This window comes from Bufo bufo, chromosome 4, assembly GCF_905171765.1.
Source record: "Bufo bufo chromosome 4, aBufBuf1.1, whole genome shotgun sequence".
In the NCBI taxonomy this organism is placed as follows: Eukaryota; Metazoa; Chordata; class Amphibia; order Anura; family Bufonidae; genus Bufo; species Bufo bufo.
This window is the reverse complement of record NC_053392.1, coordinates 224,091,296-224,115,182: the sequence shown is the minus strand read 5'-3', so window position 1 is coordinate 224,115,182 and position 23,887 is coordinate 224,091,296. Positions and strand designations below refer to the sequence as shown.

The following is a 23,887-nucleotide window of genomic DNA, read 5'->3' as shown; positions in this document are numbered from 1 at the left end:
GAGCGCTACTTCCTCTTCATTACACCACCTGTCATCTTAGAAGTGCAGTGTAATTACAAGTACTCACTCCATTCACTTGAATGGAGCGAGTACTTGAAATTACACTACACCACCGCTAGAGAGGAGAAGACACATAGTGTAATGAAGAGGAGGCAGCACTCTTCAAACAGCTGATTGTTTGCCAGATTTTGGACCCCTGCCAATCAGATATTCATGACCTATCCCAAGGATAGTTCATCAATACAAACAGGTTGAACAACCCCTTTTTAATATGATTATTTACAACACTATACAAAGTATAATGTGAGCTGTCCATCTTAATAGGATAAAGTTGACCAGTCTCAACAATGTTAGTAGGCTCTGCTGACAGAAGAATGGGAATAAGAGGCTCCTGACTTGTCTTTCCACGAGAGTGAAACATTATAAATGCTGATCCTTTCGTCCAACTGGGAGATAAGGTGCTCCCCAATGAAGTATAGCGAGTGAAGGAAACATAGCTGTTACCCGTGTAAATATCTGGCCAATACATATCGCCTGGTTGTGGCCATAGCAGGTGAAGCCACTAACCATGCATTAATAATCCTTTGGTATAGAGCACAGATACAACCTAGCATCACATAAATATCTGTTCCAACTTGCACAATCTTTAGGCTTTTTAGTCTTCATCAGTGTCATTTAATGGTCTTTCCATTGATAGCTTTATAGTTCCTTTCATCACACTTTAATTACATTACTTAATGAAAGCTAAGTGTGCCTATGTCTTCTCCTTTTTACTATACACATAAACCAGTCTTACAGGACGTACTGGTATCTTTACACTACGTATAGATTTGTGTAGCGTGTAAGTAAATGTTATTAAAAACATTGTAGTACAGATTTCGATACACAGTAATGTTAGGTAGGAGACAAATAAAATCTGACAGTGATGAACTCTAGATCCAAAGCCAAAACTGCTATCTTTTATCTGTGATGCAACTGATGAATGTAGTGTGGAGTCTTCATCTTTAGTAATATTCTCTGTGGTTGTATGCATAAAATAGACTGTTGCAGGTAACATGGCACCTTTTGTAGAAGTCTTTGTTGTTGGCATAGATGTAGATGTTATTTCAGTAGAGACAACTGCTGTCATCTTCAGTGTAGTAAATAAACTTGTTAGTTCCAATGGAGTGCTTGCAATTGCAGATGTAGTTGTTTTTGGTGTTGGAGTTGACATAAGGGTGCTGACAGTCTGTGTTGCGGTCTTGAAAGTTGTTGTAGATGCTTCTGTAGATGCTTCAGAAGTTGTTTCAGGATGTGTAATATAGGCAATTGATGTGGCTTGATTTCTTGTAGATTCCATGATTGTAGTTGTTGGTTGGGTGGTTGTAAGTTTTGTGGTTGCCATGATTGTTGTAGCTTGTGGAGTTGTGACTGCTATGGTTGTGGTTTGCATTAAGGTTGTTTCTTGGGATGTTGTAATCTCTACAGTTGTAGTAGATTGTGGGGTTGTATTTTCTGTGGTTGGCATATTAGTTGTTATTTGTGGAGTTGTGACTACTATGGTGGTTGTTGGCAAAAAAGTTGTTTCTTTAAGTGTTGAAATCTTTAAAGTGGTATAGTCTGGAGTTAAAAGCTCTGTTGTAAATTGTGTGGTTGGTATAAAGTCAGTAGTTGACATAAAAGTAGTTTTTTGAGTTGTAGTTGGAGGAAGAGTAGTCGGAGGAACTGTTTTAAGTGTTGTAGGTATTAGAGTTGTTTGAGACTTTACAGTAGTGACCTGCTGAGTTGTGTGGATGGTAGTTAGATGAGTTGTGATGATGGCTGCCTTGGTGGTTGCTTTCATTGTTGTCACTGGTGTTGTTAAGCAAATTAATTTATCAAGCTTCAGGGAAAAGATGACTTGCCCCTTGAGGTTATCTGGCAATTCACACAATATTTGATTAATGTCTTTTACTTTTGCATTGTTGTCATTTATCCACTTGTAAAAATCCTGAAGGTTACAGTCACAAGCCCAAGGATTATCTTTTAAATGTATAATAGCTAGCTTGGGGATTGACTCAATTGGTTGAAGAGGGATGTTGGTGAACTTGTTGTTATTAAGTCTTAGAGTCTTTAACTCTGGGAGAAATGAGAACACATCATCTAGCAAGCTGCTAAGATAATTATTTTCAACATTAAGCTCTGTTAATTTACCAAGACCAGAAAACATTTCCTTATTTAGCATAGTGATCTGGTTTGAAGAAATAATCAACTTCCTCAAAGACTTGAAATTATTAAATGCAGCAACAGGAATATCAGTTAGTTTATTCTGGCTCAGATCAAGTTCTGTAACAACATTACCATCAGTTATCGCATCTGGAAGCTTCTTCAGTTTATTTGCATTTATTTTCAGCTGCCTTATTTTATTAAGCCCAAACAGCATTTGATCTGGAAGTTCTTCTAACAGATTATCTTCTAAAAACAATTTTTCAAGATTTTTTGATTTAGCCAAAATGTTTTTGGGCCATAGTTTTATTTGGTTTGAATTTATATTGAATTCAGTCAGTTCTTGGTTATTGTGCACCAATCCTTGAGGAAGCTCAGTGAGCTCATTTTCATAGAGGCGAAGGATTTTTAGTTCAGGTAATTTACTAAATATGTCCTCAGGCAACTGAGTTAATTTATTTTTTGCTAGATGAAGAATTCTGAGTTTTCCAAGTGCATTGAATATCCCTGGAGGAAAAGAAGATAACTTATTGAGGTTTATGTAGAGTTCTTCTAAATTCTGAAGGTCATCAAAAATTCCTTGACCCAAGGAACTAATGTTGTTAATTTTAAGAACCAGCTTCTTCAGATTGCTAAGATTGCTGAAAACTCCAGTCTTAAGTTCATGCAAATCTGCATTTCCAGATATCTCAAGTTCAGTAAGGTTCTTTAGATTATCAAAGGCACCAACTTCTATTACGCTAATTTTATTATTCATAAAGAATATTTTTCCCAAGTGAGTCATGTATTTAAATGCATCTTTTCGGATTGTCGAAATTCCAGTTTGCACCAAAAAGATCTCAGTTATTTTTTGGCTTACGGATTTAGGGATTTCTTTGATGGTTTCCTTCATAAAGACTTCCTGGTAATCTTTGGGACAGTCATACACGTTTTTACAGCTTGCAGAAGTAGAGTCAATGGTTTCAAGTAACGCCAAGAGGAGCAAAATCAAATGCATTTTATTTCTGCAAAAGCAAACAAAAAAGGTAAAACAAAGCATTAGATAGTTTCACATGTTGCACAAATATTACACAGTTGAATCCTTCTAGAAATATGCACCAAAAATGAAGAGAAAATAAGGGACACACTGGCCATAGATCACATCGGCAAAATTACCGGTAGGCCAATAACCAGTGGGTTGCCCAACCATCCCGCACGGCTGCAGGTCCCCCTTGAATTAAACTGCGGAAGGGTACACAAGCAAATAGCTCCCTGCCCTGCAGTTCACCCCTTATAGACATCAGTATGTCCACGCCTGGTCCCAGGCATCACCATGATATTGCAACTGCTACGTCTTGATGCACACGGCATGATGATGTAATTGCTGCTGCCAGCACTCAAACCCAGGTGGCTCGGGCCACAGGCTGCATTGCAGAAGATGGTGGGGAACAGGATGTAGATATTAGTTTTTATTTTAGGGATTCTATAGGGAGGCATTATTGGGGCCTTATAGGGGGCACTGTTGTGTTGGGACACTGTAAGGAGTCATTACTGGGGCTTATAAGGGACATTGCTAACTAGGGCAATATAGGAAACACTGCTCAGTGGGGGCACTATAGGGGGGCATTGTTGGTGGCACTATAAGGGAAATTGATGTTAGCACTATAGAAGGCATTGCTGTGGCACTATAGCGGCATTAATGGTGCACTATAGGGGCATTAGTCATTGGGGCACTATAGTGGGTATTAGTTATCGCGGGCACTGTAGAGGGTATTAGTCATTGGGGGCACTACTTGTCTGGGGACTTTTAATACAAGGGCACTATAGGGGCATTACTGGGGATTTTTTTTTTAAACTAGGGGCATTCTTATAACTAGGGGTATTTAGGGGACATTATTGTTACTTGAGCACAATAGTGGGTATAATTATTGCTGGAGGCACTATAGGAGCATTACTATTACTGGGGCACAATAGGGGAGTATTATTATTGGGCCATTATTATCAGTGGGGGCACTATTTTTCTGCTGTACAGTATTTGGTGGCATTGTGGAGAACAGCTGGCACTGTATTGGGAGTGGCAATAGGTACACACAGATAGTACAGACAGACAGTGAGTCAGAAGCTTTATACACTGCGTGCAGAATTATTAGGCAAATGAGTATTTTGACCACATCATCCTCTTTATGCATGTTGTCTTACTCCAAGCTGTATAGGCTCGAAAGCCTACTACCAATTAAGCATATTAGGTGATGTGCATCTCTGTAATGAGAAGGGGTGTGGTCTAATGACATCAACACCCTATATTAGGTGTGCATAATTATTAGGCAACTTCCTTTCCTTTGGCAAAATGGGTCAAAAGAAGGACTTGACAGGCTCAGAAAAGTCAAAAATAGTGAGATATCTTGCAGAGGGATGCAGCACTCTTAAAATTGCAAAGCTTCTGAAGCGTGATCATCGAACAATCAAGCGTTTCATTCAAAATAGTCAACAGGGTCGCAAGAAGCGTGTGGAAAAACCAAGGCGCAAAATAACTGCCCATGAACTGAGAAAAGTCAAGCATGCAGCTGCCAAGATGCCACTTGCCACCAGTTTGGCCATATTTCAGAGCTGCAACATCACTGGAGTGCCCAAAAGCACAAGGTGTGCAATACTCCGAGACATGGCCAAGGTAAGAAAGGCTGAAAGACGACCACCACTGAACAAGACACACAAGCTGAAACGTCAAGACTGGGCCAAGAAATATCTCAAGACTGATTTTTCTAAGGTTTTATGGACTGATGAAATGAGAGTGAGTCTTGATGGGCCATATGGATGGGCCCGTGGCTGGATTGGTAAAGGGCAGAGAGCTCCAGTCCGACTCAGACGCCAGCAAGATGGAGGTGGAGTACTGGTTTGGGCTGGTATCATCAAAGATGAGCTTGTGGGGCCTTTTCGGGTTGAGGATGGAGTCAAGCTCAACTCCCAGTCCTACTGCCAGTTTCTGGAAGACACCTTCTTCAAGCAGTGGTACAGGAAGAAGTCTGCATCCTTCAAGAAAAACATGATTTTCATGCAGGACAATGCTCCATCACACGCGTCCAAGTACTCCACAGCGTGGCTGGCAAGAAAGGGTATAAAAGAAGAAATTCTAATGACATGCCGTCCTTGTTCACCTGATCTGAGCCCCATTGAGAACCTGTGGTCCATCATCAAATGTGAGATTTACAAGGAGGGAAAACAGTACACCTCTCTGAACAGTGTCTGGGAGGCTGTGGTTGCTGCTGCACGCAATGTTGATGGTGAACAGATCAAAACACTGACAGAATCCATGGATGGCAGGCTTTTGAGTGTCCTTGCAAAGAAAGGTGGCTATATTGGTCACTGATTTGTTTTTCTTTTGTTTTTGAATGTCAGAAATGTATATTTGTGAATGTTGAGATGTTATATTGGTTTCACTGGTAAAAATAAATAATTGAAATGGGTATATATTTGTTTTTTGTTAAGTTGCCTAATAATTATGCACAGTAATAGTCACCTGCACACACAGATATCCCCCTAAAATAGCTAAAACTAAAAACAAACTAAAAACTACTTCCAAAAATATTCAGCTTTGATATTAATGAGTTTTTTGGGTTCATTGAGAACATGGTTGTTGTTCAATAATAAAATTAATCCTCAAAAATACAACTTGCCTAATAATTCTGCACTCCCTGTATAACTGCAGCTAATCATGGTATACACTCACTTATTATATATGTGCACTCCTGGCCCTTTAGATAGGGGAGACATTATATCTTCATCAAAATACAGAGCTAAACAAAGGAGTGTGGAGAAGGATGTGGCCTTAGAGCTGCCAGGAGGGATCTGATTGGTGATGATGTCATCCTGAAGTTAACAGGAAGTCAACCACAGGGGAGAGACCAAGTTCCTGTTTACACATTAGAGCAAGGTGTCAGACTACAGCAAGCAGTTAGGTCACATGACCAGGTTATTTATTATAATGAAAAGGTTCAAAATGTATGGATGCAACTGAGTTAGGGTGTAACAAATTACAGAATACTAGAATACTGGTGGTGAGTTAGTAATATATGTAAAATAGAAAACAAAAATAGAGTACTTCTTTTATTAGAGACTTCCGTGGTGTTTCTGTCCGTCCTCCGCATCGCAAAAAAATAGAACTTGTTCTATTTTTTTGCGGTGCGGACAGATCGCGGATGGGTCTCGAACTCTCGATCTGTCCCGGCCGCCGCACGGACGCTGCCCATGCATTGGGGACCACAAATTGCAGTCCACAATGCACGGAACGGATGCACAACGTTCATGTGCAAGAGGCCTAAGTGCAGCACAAAACACCACAATGCAGCACAATATACTGTCTCAGCAGCACGTCTGCTTGGACAGTATTTTATTCTGCATTGTAGTATTTGGTTCTGCTGGGACAGTACATTGTGCTGCACTGTGGTATTTGGTTCTCCTGCAGAACCAAAGTATAGCACAATATACTGTACTACACTTTGGTATTTGGTTATATTGCTGGGGCATTATATTGTGCAGCACTATAATATTTGGTTCTGCTAGACATTATAATGTGCTGCACTATAGTATTTGGTTCTGCTGGGGTAGCATATTGTACTGCACTGTGGTATGTGGTTCTGCTGAGGCAATATATTGTGCTGCACTGTAGTATTTTCTGCTGGGACAGTATATTGGGTTGCACTTTGTTCTGCTGCACCTCTATGATATTGCTGGTGCCACCTACTCATGTAGACCCCATCTTCTGTCAATTTGAACCTGCCTTCCAGGGCCTCTGAAGAAAACCTATATATATTAACATTTGGATTTTGCTGTGTTTTGTGGTATGGATATTGTATTCACGTTTTAGGACCATTTTTTGATCTTGACATTGCAAGACTAATAATATCTTGTATATTTTTGCATCAGCATATGAATATGGGGTCTTGTTTTATGCAGAACAATGTGTAGTCACTATATGTACCATTTGGGGGTATGTAGATGTTATTTATTTAACATTAATTGAATTTGGGGGAAGCAAGCAAACAAATATGGCGTTTTGCAGGGGTTTTTTTTCAAATTTTTTCTTCATTGTGTTTATTACTGACCTAAAGTACATGTTTTTATTTCTAGTACATGTTGTAACTGTTATAAGGATGACTAAAACGTGATCAAAAGATGTATGTACCCATATAGCTCTGTAGACTGAGATATATGAAAATAAGTTATGGGTGTCTGGAAATATTAACGCAAATAAGTTTTAATTTATTCAAATTAAAACACAATAAAAACTATACAATTAGGTATTGTCATAATAGTGATCTCATGTCATTTTTAGTACATAGCAAACACAGCAAAAAACCTTAGCGGAATTGTTTTTATTTTTCAATTTCATCCAAATAATTAATAATCCATACACATAATTTTTTTCCCATTTTCAAATACAATATATGGTAAATTAAATTATAGCATTAAAAAATACAACATGCCCCACAAAGATAAGCCATTATATAGCTATGTGAACAAAACATTTTAGTGGCTTTTAGAAGGTAAAAAGAAAACACAAAAATGCCAAAACAAGAATTGGTCATGTCCTTAAGGGATTAATAAGGATTATTAATGTTATTTACTGTGGTATGTCACATTTGTGCCCATGTTCCTGCCTGAGATACCTAGCAGTCAATACAAGATGTATCCAGTATGAAATGGTGGAAGACAGTGTCGGACTGGGGTACTTAGGGCCCACCAGTGTAACTGATTCTGGGGACCCATCGTAGGCCTCTTGCACACAAACTTTTTTTCCATGTCTGTACCGTTCAATTCATTTTAATGGGGCCACAAAAAAATAAATAATAAATGACTCAATGTGCATTCCATGTCTGTATGTCCGCATGGCCGTTCTGCAAAATGATAGAACATGTCCTATTCATGTCGGCATTACAGACAAGGATAGGACTGATCTATTAGAAGCCGGCTGTTCTGCTCCGCATAATGTGGAATGCACACACCTGGTATCCATGTTTTGCAGATCTGCAATTTGCAATTTGCAGATCTGCAATTTGCGGACTGCAGAATATCCATCAGACGTGTTCATAAGCCTGTTATCACCCTTACAGTGATAACAGAAATATTAAAGATGAAGTATGATGATAGACATTCACAGCAAAATGCACAAACATACATGTGGCAGAGTTTACACATACAGTGAGGTCCATAAATATTGGGACAACGACACAATTCTAACATTTTTGGCTCTATACACCACCACAATGGATTATTTGAAATGAAACGAACAAGATGTGCTTTAACTGCAGACCGTCAGCTTTAATTGGAGGGTATTTACATCCAAATCAGGTGAACGGTGTAGGAATTACAACAGTTTGCATATGTGCCTCTTACTTGTTAAGGAACCAAAAGTAATGGGACAGAATAATCATCATAAATCAAACTTTCACTTTTTAATACTTGGTTGCAAATCCTTTGCAGTCAATTACAGCCTGAAGTCTGGAACGCATAGACATCACCAGATGCTGGGTTTCATCCCTGGTGATGCTCTGCCAGGCCTCTACTGCAACTGTCTTCTGTTCCTGCTTGTTCTTAGGGCATTTTCCCTTCAGTTTTGTCTTCAGCAAGTGAAATGCATGCTCCATCGGATTCAGGTCAGTGATTGACTTGGCCATTGCATAACATTCCACTTCTTTCCCTTAAAAAACTCTTTGGTTGCTTTTGCAGTATGCTTTGGGTCATTGTCCATCTGCACTGTGAAGCGCCGTCCAATGAGTTCTGAAGCATTTGGCTGAATATGAGCAGATAATATTGCCCGAAACACTTCAGAATTCCTTCTGCTGCTTTTGTCAGCAGTCACATCATCAATAAATACAAGAGAACCAGTTCCATTGGCAGCCATACATGCCCACGCCCATGACACTACCACCACCATGCTTCACTGATGAGGTGGTATGCTTAGGATCATGAGCAGTTCCTTTCCTTCTCCATACTCTTCTCTTGCCATCACTCTGGTACAAGTTGATCTTGGTCTCATCTGTCCATAGGATGTTGTTCCAGAACTGTGAAGGCTTTTTTAGATGTCGTTTGGCAAACTATAATCTGGCCTTCCTGTTTTTGAGGCTCACCAATGGTTTACATCTTGTTGTGAACCCTCTGTATTCACTCTGGTGAAGTCTTCTCTTGATTGTTGACTTTTACACACATACCCCTACCTCCTGGAGAGTGTTATTGATCTGGCCAACTGTTGTGAAGGGTGTTTTCTTCACCAGGGAAAGAATTCTTCGGTCATCCACTACAGTTATTTTCCGTGTTCTTCGGGTGTTGCTGAGCTCACCGGTGCGTTCCTTCTTTTTAAGAATGTTCCAAACAGTTGTTTTGGCCACGCCTAATGTTTTTGCTATCTCTCTGATGATTTAGTTTTGTTTTTTCAGCCTAATGATGGCTTGCTTCACTGATAGTGACAGCTCTTTGGATCTCATCTTGAGAGTTGACAGCAACAGATTCCAAATGCAAATAGCACACTTTAAATGAACTCTGGACCTTTTATCTGCTCATTGTAATTGGGATAATGAGGGAATAACACACACCTGGCCATGGAACAGCTGAGAAGCCAATTGTCCCATTACTTTTGGTCCCTAAACAAGTGGGAGGCACATATGCAAACTGTTGTAATTCCTACACCTTTCACCTGATTTGGATGTAAATATCCTCAAATTAAAGCTGACAGTCTGCAGTTAAAGAACACCTTGTTTGTTTCATTTCAAATCCATTGTGGTGGTGTACAGAGCCAAAAATGTTAGAATTGTGTCGATGTCCCAATATTTATGGACCTGACTATATATGGATATCCTGCACTTAAGTCAGTCAGAAACAAGACACATGCAGCGCACACCAACCACTCATTGGACACGTGGACACACAAGAAACTTATACATGACTCACATGCCAATGATGCATACAGGGTATGTCACATACTGCACATACACCACTGATACATAGAACATATATAGAACACATGAATTACACATAGGAAACACACAATGCACAAACCAAGACATTTATGCCTAACCCTATTAAGTGTAGCACACTTAAAGGGGTTAAAGGGGTTGTCTCACTTCAGCAATTTGCATTTATCATGAAGAGAAAGTTAAAGGGGTTCTCTTGCCCCTACTTGAAAATTGGCCATCTTCATGACCTATGGAGGGAAGGTTATTACACCAATACTTACCCTCCACAGTGCAGCCCTTCCTGCATGAGGCAGGAGACGGAATGTCATCACTGACGTCACCGCCTCCTGACGGACTCTCGGTCCCGTCGCTTGCGCACTACTGCGCATGCGCTGGGACCGCCAGCCGTCTTCTGAGTGTACAGGCTTCTACAGTTGTGTTCAAAATTATTCAACCCCCACTAAAATTTAGTGTTTTGGCCAGTTTGACATTGATTTTGATCATTTCAGTCATCTTGTTTACAATTAAATCAAAGAGGCACTTGTAAGTCAGATAAATATAACATAACATTTATAATGAAATAACCACAAATGTCTTTTCTGTGCTCACATCATTATCAGTTTTATTCAACCCCCAAGTGACATTCAATCTTAGTACTTAGTACAACATCCTTTTCCAGTTATAACAGCTTTTAAACGTGAAGCATAGCTTGACACAAGTGTCTTGCAGCGATCTACGGGTATCTTCGCCCATTCTTCATGGACAAAAGCCTCAAGTTCAGTCACATTCTTAGGCTTGCGCGCTGCAACTGCTTTCTTTAAGTTCCACTGCGCCGCAGGAGAGAGGAGGAGTGTAAACGGGCGGGCAGAGGCACACGGAGGGCGGGGTTATGAGCCGCTGGGGAGGTCCGGTCTTGGGCTCGGAAGATTGAGACGTCGCCCTGGGCACTTGAGAGGGCGCATTTACAGAACCTACAAAGTTCATTTTTGGCTCAAACAAGACTCCGGTATATGCAACAAAGGTACCGTTTTAAACTTCTGGGTGGCACATATAACGCTATTGGATCTGTCTAATAGGCTCAAATGTGGTGACAGACTCCCTTTAAGTCTGGTGACTGCGATGGCCACTTCAAAATGTTCCAGCCTTTAATCTGCAACCATGCTCTAGTGGACTTGGAGGTATGCTTGGGATCATTGTCCTGTTGAAAGGTCCAACGTCTCCCAAGCCTCAGGTTTGTGACGGACTGCATCACATTTTCATCCAATATCTCCTGGTACTGAAGAGAATTCATTGTACCTTGCACACGCTGAAGCTTCCCTGTACCTGTAGAAGCAAAACAGCCCCAAAGCATGATTGACCCCCCGCCATGCTTCACAGTAGGCAAGGTGTTCTTTTCTTCATAGGCCTTGTTCTTCCTCCTCCAAACATAGCGTTGATCCATGGGCCCAAACAGTTCTAATTTTGTTTCATCAGTCCACAGAACACTATCCCAAAACTTTTGTGGTTTGTCCACATGACTTTTGGCATACTGCAGTCGACTCTTCTTATTCTTTGGAGACAGCAAGGGGGTGCGCCTGGGAGTTCTGGCATGGAGGCCTTCATTACGCAGTGTGCGCCTTATTATCTGAGCTGAAACTTCAGTACCCACATCTGACAAATCTTTTTTCAGTTCCTCAGCAGTCACACGGGGACTTTTCTCCACTTTGCTCTTCAGGTAGCGCACAGCAGTCGAAGTCAGCATCTTCTTTCTGCCACGACCAGGTAGCGTTTCAACAGTGCCCTTTGCCTTGAATTTGCGAATGATGCTTCCTATGGTGTCTCTTGGTATGTTTAACATCTTTGCAATCTTCTTATAGCCATTGCCCTTCCTGTGAAGAGAAATCACCTCTTCTCTTGTCTTCCTGGACCATTCTCTTGACTTCACCATGTTTGTAAACACACCAGTAAATGTCTAGAAGGAGCTGAGTATCACAGTCCTTTTAAATCTGCCTAATTGGTGCTTAATATGCTTGATTGCTGCTCCTTGACATCCACAGGTGTTTTCAATACCTGATCGAAAACACTTGAATGAACCTCTGTTCTTAAGAGTGGTAGTCTTTAAGGGGTTGAATAATTGTGTCAATGAAGAAATCACAAAAAAAACATTTATTACTATATTACAAAAACAATTGATGTCATTTTAGTTGCATTTGGTTCTTTAAAAAGTCCTTGTAAGATTTCATTCTGAACACAATTACAAATGTACACTAAATTCCCTAAAACCCTTTACAGCATTGGGGGTTGAATAATTTTGAACACAACTGTATGTGAAGCCTGTACTGACTTATGTACAGTGCGATGTAAGCGCTGTACATAATTGACAGCATAGCGATCAGCCACAGAGGCTGACCACTATGCTGTGGATATCATTGGGGGAGCTGTATATGGCACATGGGCACTGTGTATGGCACATGGGGGCACTGTGGAAGTCATTACGGGGCACTATTGATGGCACATGGGCACTGGATGGCACATGGGTGCCCTTGTGGGCAATGTGGATGGCACTTTGGGGGCACTGTGGATGTCATTAGGGGCACTATGGATGGCACAGGGGCACTGTGTATGGCACATGGGGCACTGTGGATGTCATTAGGGGCACTATCGATGGCACATGGGCACTGTAGATGGCACATGGGAGCACTTTGGTGACACTGTGGAAGGCACAAGGGGCACTTTGGGGGCACTGTGGATGTCATTAGGGGCACTGTGGATGGCACATGGGGGCACTGTGGATGGCACTGTTATAGGGGAATGTGGATGGCACTGTTATGGGGGCCTGTGGATGGCACTGTTATGGGGACACTGTGGATGTCTCTGTTATGGAGACCTGTGGATGTCACTGTTATAGGGGCACTGTGGATGTCTCTGTTATGGAGGCCTGTGGATGTCACTGTTATAGGGGCACTGTGGATGTCACTGTTATGGAGGCACTATGGATGTCACTGTTATGGGAGGGATCTGTGGATGTCACTGTTATGGGAGGGATCTGTGGATGTCACTGTTATAGGAGCACTATGGATGTCACTGTTATGGGGATCTGTGGATGTCACTGTTATGGGGGGACACTGTGGATGTCACTGTTATGGAGGCACTATGGATGTCACTGTTATGGGAGGTATCTGTGGATGTCACTGATATAGGGGCACTATGGATGTCACTGTTATGGGGGATCTGTGGATGTCACTGTTATGGGAACACTGTGGATGTCACTGTTATGGGGACACTGTGGATGTCACTGTTATGGGGACACTGTGGATGACACTGTTATGTGGGATCTGTGGATGTCACTGTTATGGGGGCCTGTGGATGTCACTGTTATGGGGACACTGTGGATGGCGCTGTTATGTGGGATCTGTGGATGTCACTGTTATGGGAGCACTGTGGATGTCACTGTTATGGGGGTGCTCTAGATGTCACTGTTATGGGGACACTGTGGATGTAACTGTTACGGTGGCACTATGGATGTCACTGTTATGGCAGATTAGATACACAGCTCAGCAGGCTGTATTACACAGGATAGGATTAGATACATGTGAGGGCAGAGCCTGTGGACAGTCAGTGATGGGATTAGATACACCGCTCAGCAGGCTGTATCACACAGGATAGGATTATATACACATGTGATTGGATACGCTTGCTGATTCAAGCTGTTTTTCACCTGTGGACAGTCAGTAATGGGATTTAGACACTGAGTGAGAAGTAGATTCATGTCTGGGTGTAGAAAGACACAGGAGTTATAGGAGTATCTGCTGCAGGCAGAGCAGTGGGGGGCGTGTCCAGCCTGTGACTTATCTCTGTGCAGTGCAGCCAGGCTTGTGTATCAATAAAGTTATGTATTCAACAAAACAAGAAGGGGAGAAAGTAAACAGATCTGCCAGGATAATCTGATGTCCTCCAGGGGGGAAGGAAAGCTCGGACATGAAAAACAGGTATTGGGGGCATATGTTTGGATGGTGAGGGGTGTTAGGAGCACATAAAAAGAATTTAGATTTTGGGACCGGACAACCTCTCGCCTCTTCTATTTCGGTGATGTCATTGGCGCAGGCGCACTGAGGGAGTTCTGAGGAGGCGAGCCTCCTCATCTCAGAGCGCCTGCGCCGAATGAACACAGGCGCGCGATTTTTGAAATGCCGACAGGGCTGGCCGGAGGAGGAGATCCCGGCTGGCCCTGTCAATCAACACGACGAGGGAGCGGTTTTCTGCAGCTGCTACCAGCAAGTAGCCGCCCTACTTGCTGGTAGAGACCTAATTTACATATTATAAAACTTCGTTTTTAGAAGAAACTGCTGAATCAAAGTAAGTAAGACCATTATATTTTCATATATCGCAGTATAAGTAATTTAACTAGCCCAAAAAAAAAAAATATGACTTTAGTGGGGTGACAGAAGCCCTTTAATGCAAGGCACTTACTAATATATTGTGATTGTCCATATTGGCTCTTTTCCATCACATTATACATCACTGTGCGATACTGCCACCTAGTGGCTACAATAATTATCTCTCCTGAGAAACAAGAGAAATAATTACTCCTCCGTCTTATCTCCGAGCGCAGGAGACTGCGCACCTGTAAGCTGTCTAGCTGGTACTGGCGATGCAACATAATTACAGCTACCTCTCTCATTCAGGTGAACAGAAGAGGAAGGTATTATTACACTCTACCATCGTGCAAGGAAACATTAAAGAGGATGCAGCGCTTGCATGAGCGCCAGGGCCTCTCTTCCAGCAGTTGAGGTGTCGGCGATCAGACCCCCGCCAATCTGATATCATGACACTGCACAGCCCCTTTAAGAAGGTGAAAGTGTTTAGTAACTGCCAGAATGTAAATTTTAAGAAACAATGTAATTATGGCATGACTGGGAGTACGGCAGTGGTGTGACCAGAGGTATAGCTATAGGAGGTGCACATCTTGCTTTTGCACCTAGGCCCTGGTGCCTGAGGAGGCCTAAAGGTCCCTCGGCTGCATAAAAAGACACCAGTACTAGAAGTAGCACAGAGTAAGGCCTCTTTCACACTACCATATGGCTATTTCAGTGTTTTGCGGTCCGTTTTTCATGGATCCGTTATTCCGTTTTTTTGTTTCTGTTGTGTTTCTGTTCCGTTTTTCCGTTCAGTTTTTCCGTATGGCATATACAGTATACAGTAATTACATAGATAAAATTGGGCTGGGCATAACATTTTAAAATAGATGGTTCCGCTACGAAAACGGAACGGATACGGAAGACATACGGATGCATTTCCGTATGTGTTCTGTTTTTTTTGTGGACCCATTGACTTGAATGGAGCCACGGAACGTGATTTGCGGGCAATAATAGGACATGTTCTATCTTTCAAAGGAATGGAAAAAAGGAAATACGGAAACGGAATGCATACGGAGTACATTCCGTTTTTTTTGCGGAACCATTGAAATTAATGGTTCCGTATACGGACCGTATACGGAACGCAAAAAACGGCCCGCAAAACGGAAAAAAAAAACTGTAGTGTGAAAGAGGCCTAAGTGTAGAGCCACTCACCTTATGAAATCCCCACCGTGTCTCCTAAATCCATTGGAATTGAAGCGATGATGTGCCATTCCCATTCAGCTCTTGCATACGTGATCATTGAAGCCAGTGGCTAGCTGCAGCGGTCATATAAAAGAGAATGATATGTCGTTACTTCAAGTTTAGTAGGGATCCGAAACAGCAAGGCAAGAGGTGCGGCACTAGAACAGTGGGGCTTTCATAAAGTCATTGATCAATTTTATTTGGTGGTCGGACATCCCCTTTAAGTGATGGCATTATCCTAGTGTGGAAAACACAATGACAATGTATGACAATGTTAACACAAATGAATTATTTTTTTAATTTTCTTGTAACATGTCCATTGCCTTTATAATGAACCATGTCTGTGAGTGGACAATATACAGGTAGTAACACTGGATAGGTAGTGTACAGGCTGAGCCACAACTGCATTGTGTGCATGTTGTCCCGGTCAGTGAAGAGGACCACGACGCCTCATAAAAGCAGCAGAATATTTAACGCGAGTTAAATACAAGTTTGCCTCATGGATCTGCAGAAACGGATCCGTTACCAGGAACATTGCTAGGTTAAAGCATTTGGGGCCTGGCCCCTGATGTTTTGTCCCAGGCCCCAAATATCCTGCCTGCCAGACAGATCCAACTGTATTGCCATCCTCAGGACAGCAATACAATTGAATCTAATGCCCTGCAAGAGCTGAAGGACCTGTGGTGACATCACAAGTCATGTGATCAGTTCTAAATGCAGTAGCTAAAAAGGACCTGTGATGATGTCACCATCACGTGACCAGTGCAGAAGAGGATGGCGCTGAGCAGTGAAGAGAAGTCCTGGGAAGAAGCTGTGGTGATGTCTGCTACATGAGGAGAGGTAAGTGAAGGGAGAGGCAGAGCAATGCTGGGAGTTGTAGTCATTTAACTGGGACTTTATGTTAGGGCTGAAGGGAGAGAAGTTATTTACATGGGACAGTAGGGTGGAGTGATGTTATTTACATGGGACTGAAAGTTGAGAGGGTGATGTTATTTACATGGGAATGCATGTTGGAGGTGGCTGGGGCAGGGTGATGCTATTTACATGGGACTATATGTTGAAGGTGGCTGTGGGAGGGAGTGATATTATTTACATGGGACTGAATGTTGAGGGGTAATGTTATTTACATGGACTGAATGTTGGAGTTGGCTGGGGAGGGGGTGATTTTATTTATATGGGACTCGATGTTGAAGGTGTCTGTGGGAGAGAGTGATGTTATTCACATGGGACAGAATATTGAGGGGTGATGTTATTTACATGGGACTGTATGTTGAAGGTGGCTGGGGAGAGGGTAATGTTCTTTACATGGGACTGTATGCTGAAGGCGGCTGGGGAGGGGGTGATGTTAGGCTACTTTCACACTGGGGTTTTGGCTTTCCGTTTGTGAAATCCGTTCAGGGCTCTCACAAGCGGTTCAAAATGAATCAGTTTTGCCCTAATGCATTCTGAATAGTAAAGGATCCGCTCAGAATGCATCAGTTTGCCTCCGTTCCGTCTCCATTCCGCTTTGGTGTCCGTCTGATGAAACTGAGCCAAACGGATCCGTTCTGACACACAATGTAAGTCAATGGGGACGGATCCGTTTTCTATTACACAATCTGGCACAATAGAAAACGGATCCGTCCTCTATTGACTTTCAATGTTGTTCAAGACGGATCAGTCTTGGCTATGTTAAAGATAATACAAACGGATCCGTTCTGAATGGATGCAGACGGTTGTATTACCTGAACTGATCCATCTGTGCAGATCCATGACTGATCCGTACCAAACGCGAGTGTAAAAGTAGACTTATTTACGCGGGACTGTATATTGGAGGGGGCAGGAGAGATGGTGTGATGTTATTTTCATGGGACTGTATTTTGAAGGAGATGTAGATAGAGAGGGATGTTATTTACATGGGACTGTATATTGGAGGGGGCTGGAGAGATGGTGTGATGGTATTTACAGGGGACTATATGGCGGAGGGAGGGAAATAATGTTATTTACATTGGACTGTATAGTGGAGGGGCTGAGGAATTATAATTTCTGAGGACACTAAAGGGAGGAATATAACTACAGAGGGCACTGCAGGTGGCATTATCAATACTGGGGCCGCTTCAGGGCGAGCATTATAACAGTAGGTGGCATTATAAATACTGGGGCCGCTTCAGGGCGAGCATTATAACAGTAGGGGGCAATATAAATACTGGGGGCACTGTAGGGGCATTTTAAATCCAAGGGACATAAGCAGTCTTATTACTCTTGGGGACTCTATAGGAGGGACTTATAGATCCGCCTTATTTCTACTAAGAGCACTATGGGGGCCTTATTACTACTGAGGGGTCTGTAGAGAGCTTTATTACCACTGGGGGAACAATAGGGGTGCCTTATTTCTACTGGGGGCTCTGTGAGGGGTATTATTAATACTGGAGGGCTCTTCTAATGGGGGCATTCTTGGGGAGCGTTATCACTGTTGGGGGCACTATAAAGGGCAGTATTACTAATAAGGGCATTCAAGAAGGGAATTACTATTGGTGGGACTATGAGGAGTAATATTACTATGGGGGTACAGAAAAGTGAGGAAGTTAAGATGTCTGTGTGTCAGTTGGGCCATATTCATTGGGGCTTGGGCCCCAGATCTATTGAGACCCTATCAACGCCCCTGTCCATTACAATAATACAACCACATGCATCCGAACTGATCCGTTTGTATTATCTGTAACATAGCCAAGATGGTTTCGTCATGAACTCCATTGAAAGTCAATGGGAGACGGATCCGTTTTCTATTGTGCCAGATTGTGTCAGAGAAGGTTAGGCTCAGTTTCGTCAGGCGGACAGCAAAACGCTGCAAGCAGTGTTTTGGTTTCCGACTCCAGAGCAGAATGGTAACTGAACGGAGGCAAGCTGATGCATTCTGAGCGGATCCTCTTCCATTCAGAATGCATTAGGGCAAAACTGATCCGTTTTGGACCGCTTGTGAGAGCGCCGAACGGATCTTACAAACGGAAAGCCAAAACGCCAGTGTGAAAGTAGCCTTAGAAAGTTACATTATTTGTATTAGGGTCCATTCAGATGTCTGTAGTGGCCGGCACATAATAGATCATTCCTATTCTTGTCCGCAGCTGCGGACAAGAATAGGACATGCTCTATTTTTTTTCCGGAGCCGCGGACTGGAAGTTCGGGGTCGCGGACCGCAAATAAGGATGCGGACAGCACACTGTGTGCTGTCTGCATCTTTTCCGGCCCCATTGAAAATGAATGGGTCCGCACCTGTTCCGCATTATTGCGGAACCGATCCGGACCCATTCAATGGACATCTGAATGGACCCTTAACATGGACTCTTATGACTAATACTAAGCGCTCATGCACATGGTTATGTCCATATTTCAGTTTGCAAAAAACAGATCTGCAAAATACGGACACCTTCTGTGTGCCGTCTGTATTTTTCTCTATTCCCATCGACAATGTGGACCCAAATAGGACATGTTTCTATTAAGCCTCATGCAGACGTCCGTGGTACACGGTCCGTGAGATACTGGATTGGCATCCTGCTTAGTACAGGAACGCACGGCGTCATTGGTTGCTATGACGCTGTGCGCTTTGTGCCGCAGTACAATAATACACTCGTATGATCCAAGCAGGATGCCAGTCCGGTATCTCACGGACCGTGTTCCACGGATGTCTGCAGGAGGCTTTACTTGTGGAACAGCCACAGGAATCCACAAAAAATATGGATGTGTGCATGATCCCATAGAAAAGAATGGTCAGTAAAAAATACAGATAGCACATGGATGAAAAATACGGTTGTGTACATGAGGCCTAAAAATAATTTTATACCTGAAAACCACAAGAGTAAAAATATGGATACATCAGCCCCGGTGGTGGTAGAGGGATTTTGGTTACTCGGTAGGATTACCAACCTTCTTTATCACATTTGCTCTGAAGAAAAAAACATGTAATAATGTACTGTACATAGATCAGAATACTGAAATAAGTACCAGCATTTACTGTAAACTGATGAAAATGACAGTCACAATAACCTGCATAACATATCATCCAGCATAGATAGATTCATTACTAGATTCGAATACATTTGACAACCTTGATGCTGGAGCTGAGCGTAGGGGGTGTTACAAGCAAACAGTTGTGCAACAGATAATCTAAATCAGGGACATATTCCAGCATATATATATATACACTGCGTGCAGAATTATTAGGCGAATGAGTATTTTGACCACATCATCCTCTTTATGCATGTTGTCTTACTCCAAGCTGTATAGGCTCTAAAGCCTACTACCAATTAAGCATATTAGGTGATGTGCATCTCTGTAATGAGAAGGGGTGTGGTCTAATGACATCAACACCCTATATTAGGTGTGCATAATTATTAGGCAACTTCCTTTCCTTTGGCAAAATGGGTCAAAAGAAGGACTTGACAGGCTCAGAAAAGTCAAAAATAGTGAGATATCTTGCAGAGGGATGCAGCACTCTTAAAATTGCAAAGCTTCTGAAGCGTGATCATCGAACAATCAAGCGATTCATTCAAAATAGTCAACAGGGTCGCAAGAAGCGTGTGGAAAAACCAAGGCGCAAAATAACTGCCCATGAACTGAGAAAAGTCAAGGGTGCAGCTGCCAAGATGCCACTTGCCACCAGTTTGGCCATATTTCAGAGCTGCAACATCACTGGAGTGCCCAAAAGCACAAGGTGTGCAATACTCAGAGACATGGCCAAGGTAAGAAAGGCTGAAAGACGACCACCACTGAACAAGACACACAAGCTGAAACGTCAAGACTGGGCCAAGAAATATCTCAAGACTGATTTTTCTAAGGTTTTATGGACTGATGAAATGAGAGTGAGTCTTGATGGGCCAGATGGATGGACCCGTGGCTGGATTGGTAAAGGGCAGAGAGCTCCAGTCCGACCCAGACGCCAGCAAGGTGGAGGTGGAGTACTGGTTTGGGGCCTTTTCGGGTTGAGGATGGAGTCAAGCTCAACTCCCAGTCCTACTGCCAGTTTCTGGAAGACACCTTCTTCAAGCAGTGGTACAGGAAGAAGTCTGCATCCTTCAAGAAAAACACGATTTTCATGCAGGACAATGCTCCATCACACGCGTCCAAGTACTCCACAGCGTGGCTGGCAAGAAAGGGTATAAAAGAAGAAAATCTAATGACATGGCCTCCTTGTTCACCTGATTTGAACCCCATTGAGAACCTGTGGTCCATCATCAAATGTGAGATTTACAAGGAGGGAAAACAGTACACCTCTCTGAACAGTGTCTGGGAGGCTGTGGTTGCTGCTGCACGCAATGTTGATGGTGAACAGATCAAAATACTGACAGAATCCATGGATGGCAGGCTTTTGAGTGTCCTTGCAAAGAAAGGTGGCTATATTGGTCACTGATTTGTTTTTGTTTTGTTTTTGAATCTCAGAAATGTATATTTGTGAATGTTGAGATGTTATATTGGTTTCACTGGTAAAAATAAATAATTGAAATGGGTATATATTTGTTTTTTGTTAAGTTGCCTAATAATCATGCACAGTAATAGTCACCTGCACACACAGATATCCCCCTAAAATAGCTAAAACTAAAAACAAACTAAAAACTACTTCCAAAAATATTCAGCTTTGATATTAATGAGTTTTTTGGGTTCATTGAGAACATGGTTGTTGTTCAATAATAAAATTAATCCTCAAAAATACAACTTGCCTAATAATTCTGCACTCCCTGTAATGCTGAACATTATAGTGTATGGGAACTAAGAAATGGCGGCCTAACAAAATGTTAAAGGAGTAATCCCACCTTAAGCATTTAAAGCAAGTCCTTGTCCCCCATTGCATTCTCCATACAGTTGAATGGGGAGGGGGCTTGCTCACACACAACTCTCTGCACTGAGTGGGAGTCAATTAGAAAGCCTACCGGGCCAAGTCACCTTTACATTGGACTATATAGGGAATGTAGGGGCTGGGAATCAAATGGCGAGTACGAGAGCCCCATTCTTCTGATACATGGGTCTAAGAATATGCCATAAGTACTTAAAGGGTTTATCCACTTTTGGGGGTCAAGTGACACCGCTGTTGGCTGTCTTCAGCTGCAATGGGCATGTCGTGACTCCTGTCAAACAGGAAGTGTATGAGCAGGGACTGGAGCAAGACAACAGCGGCAGGGCACTAAAGGAGTTGGACCCTAGCAGCAGGTAAGTATGCTTCCCTTTGAAGGCCCAGCAATTTGGGTGGGTCTGGCTGAAAAGGCCCCCGAAGGTGGATAACCGCTTTAAGATGAGAATACCCGTTTGAGTACCTCTTGTACTGGTGTACAGGCTTCATCTCTCCTAATCAGGTCATTTATTATAATACAATGTTATCAATTATAAAAATTATTATACAGGGCCCATCAGAACTATCAGTTTGTTTTGTAAGGATCTATGACATATACAGTAGCTCAGCAGTCACTTCACTTCTACATAGAGCTCTGATACAATAAATAGAGACGGAAAACTTTAGAAAGACACCAGGGTATACAGATGATGAGAGTAGTTTTCCATAAAATATTATTGCTAGCCACAGTTTTAATCACTGTAGTCTAGATATAATTGAGATTTAAGGATGCACTTACCTTTAAATGAAGGTCTATTCCTCTCTTGTGGGAAATTAGACATTTTCCTGTGACCAGATCTGAAAGTCTAGTGCAGAACACTCACAGGATCTGCTGAAACAGCCTCACACGTCTGCACATTCACCTTCTAATGGCAAAACACATGTGGGCATGAGATAAGAGGCTGTCTTCTCCGATAATCTTCTCGTGCGTAGTTGTAAGTGCTGATAATGAATCCCATTATGTTTACTTCACACTTTACTTTGAAATCTTTTAGTATTTTAGTTTTTTTTTTCTGCACATGCAATATATGGCGCTATTGGCTGCACAATTTTCATCCTTGCAGCAGCTGAATTCATACACATCAGAACCACATACAAAAAATCTTTTTTATCAGAAGCCAAATGGTCTGAAATTAACAGTAAGCTACTGTGTGGCAAAAAAGGATACATTTTTAAACCAGAATTAGCCAAAAGGCCACAATTTGCATCCAAACTGGGAAGGGGATAATGTATGAAGGACTTCTGAAAGCTCTGTCTTGATTGGCCATTAAAGAGGACCTTTCATTGGTTTGTAGTAAGTGAGATAAATATCTGTACCCCCCGCTGGGCTGGCACCCTGCCTGTTTTTTTAAAATAGCACTCCTGTGCCCCGTTATGGCCCCTCGCAAATTTCGCACTCAGTATGAGCAATGGGGAGGAGACGCAGTCTTTCTCATTCTCCCCTGGCTGTAGCACTGTCCAAAAGCAAGCGCAGAGCGTCACAGGCAGGCAGGGGAGAAGGGGATGCCCACAGAGAAAAACTGCGTCTCCTCCCCATTGCTCCGATGCTCAGTATTTGCATACTGAGCGCGAGATTTGTGGGGGGCCATAACGGGGCGCAGGAGCGCTTTTTAAAAAAAAACAGGCAGGATGGCAGCACAGCGGGTACAGATATTTCTCTCACTTACTACAAACCACATGAAAGGTCCTCTTTAAATATGGCCAAAATCTCCCATGTCCAGTGGAAATTCCACTAATCCATACTTGTCGCTTCTGGCAAATCATCATAATTATAGAGATACATGGGACTGTATTTTGGAGGGGGCTGTAGATAGAGAGGAATGCTATTTTCATGAGACTGTATATTGGAGGGGGCTGGAGAGATGGTGTGATGTTATTTACATGGGACTGTATGGTGGAGGGAGAAATATAACTACAGGGGCCACTGCAGGGGGCATTATATGTACTGGGGGCATTGCAGGATGACATTATAACAGTAGGGGGCAGTATAAATACTGGGGGCACTGTAGGAGTATTATAAATCCAGGGGACATTATAGGCATTCTTATTATTACTGGGGGCTCTATGGGAGGGACTTATAGATCTGCCTTATTTCTACTAAGAGCACTATGGGGGGCCTTATTACTACTGAGGGGTCTGTAGTGGCGGCACTGTTGGGGAGCGTTATCACGGTTGGGGGAACAGTAGGGGGCAGTATTAATAATGGGGGCATTCTTGGGGAGCATTATCACTGTTGGGGGCACTGTAGTGGGCAGTATTACTAATTAGGGCATTCTAGGAGGGAATTTCTATTGGTGGGACTATGAGGTGCACTATTACTATTATTTCTTTAGTGCTGTCCG

General features: G+C 42.5%; 1 protein-coding gene across 1 annotated transcript; it reads right to left on the bottom strand.

The window, feature by feature from the left end:
• Positions 1-22,401, bottom strand: LOC120997958 (carboxypeptidase N subunit 2-like). The gene is made up of 3 exons (XM_040428336.1): positions 22,285-22,401; positions 15,659-15,762; positions 1-3,188 (listed from the first exon to the last, which is right to left on the bottom strand). Exons 2-3 carry the CDS (start codon positions 15,721-15,723, stop codon positions 755-757), a joined length of 2,499 nt encoding a protein of 832 aa, XP_040284270.1. The 5' UTR covers positions 15,724-15,762; positions 22,285-22,401; the 3' UTR covers positions 1-754.
• Positions 22,402-23,887: the final 1,486 nt, after the last annotated feature.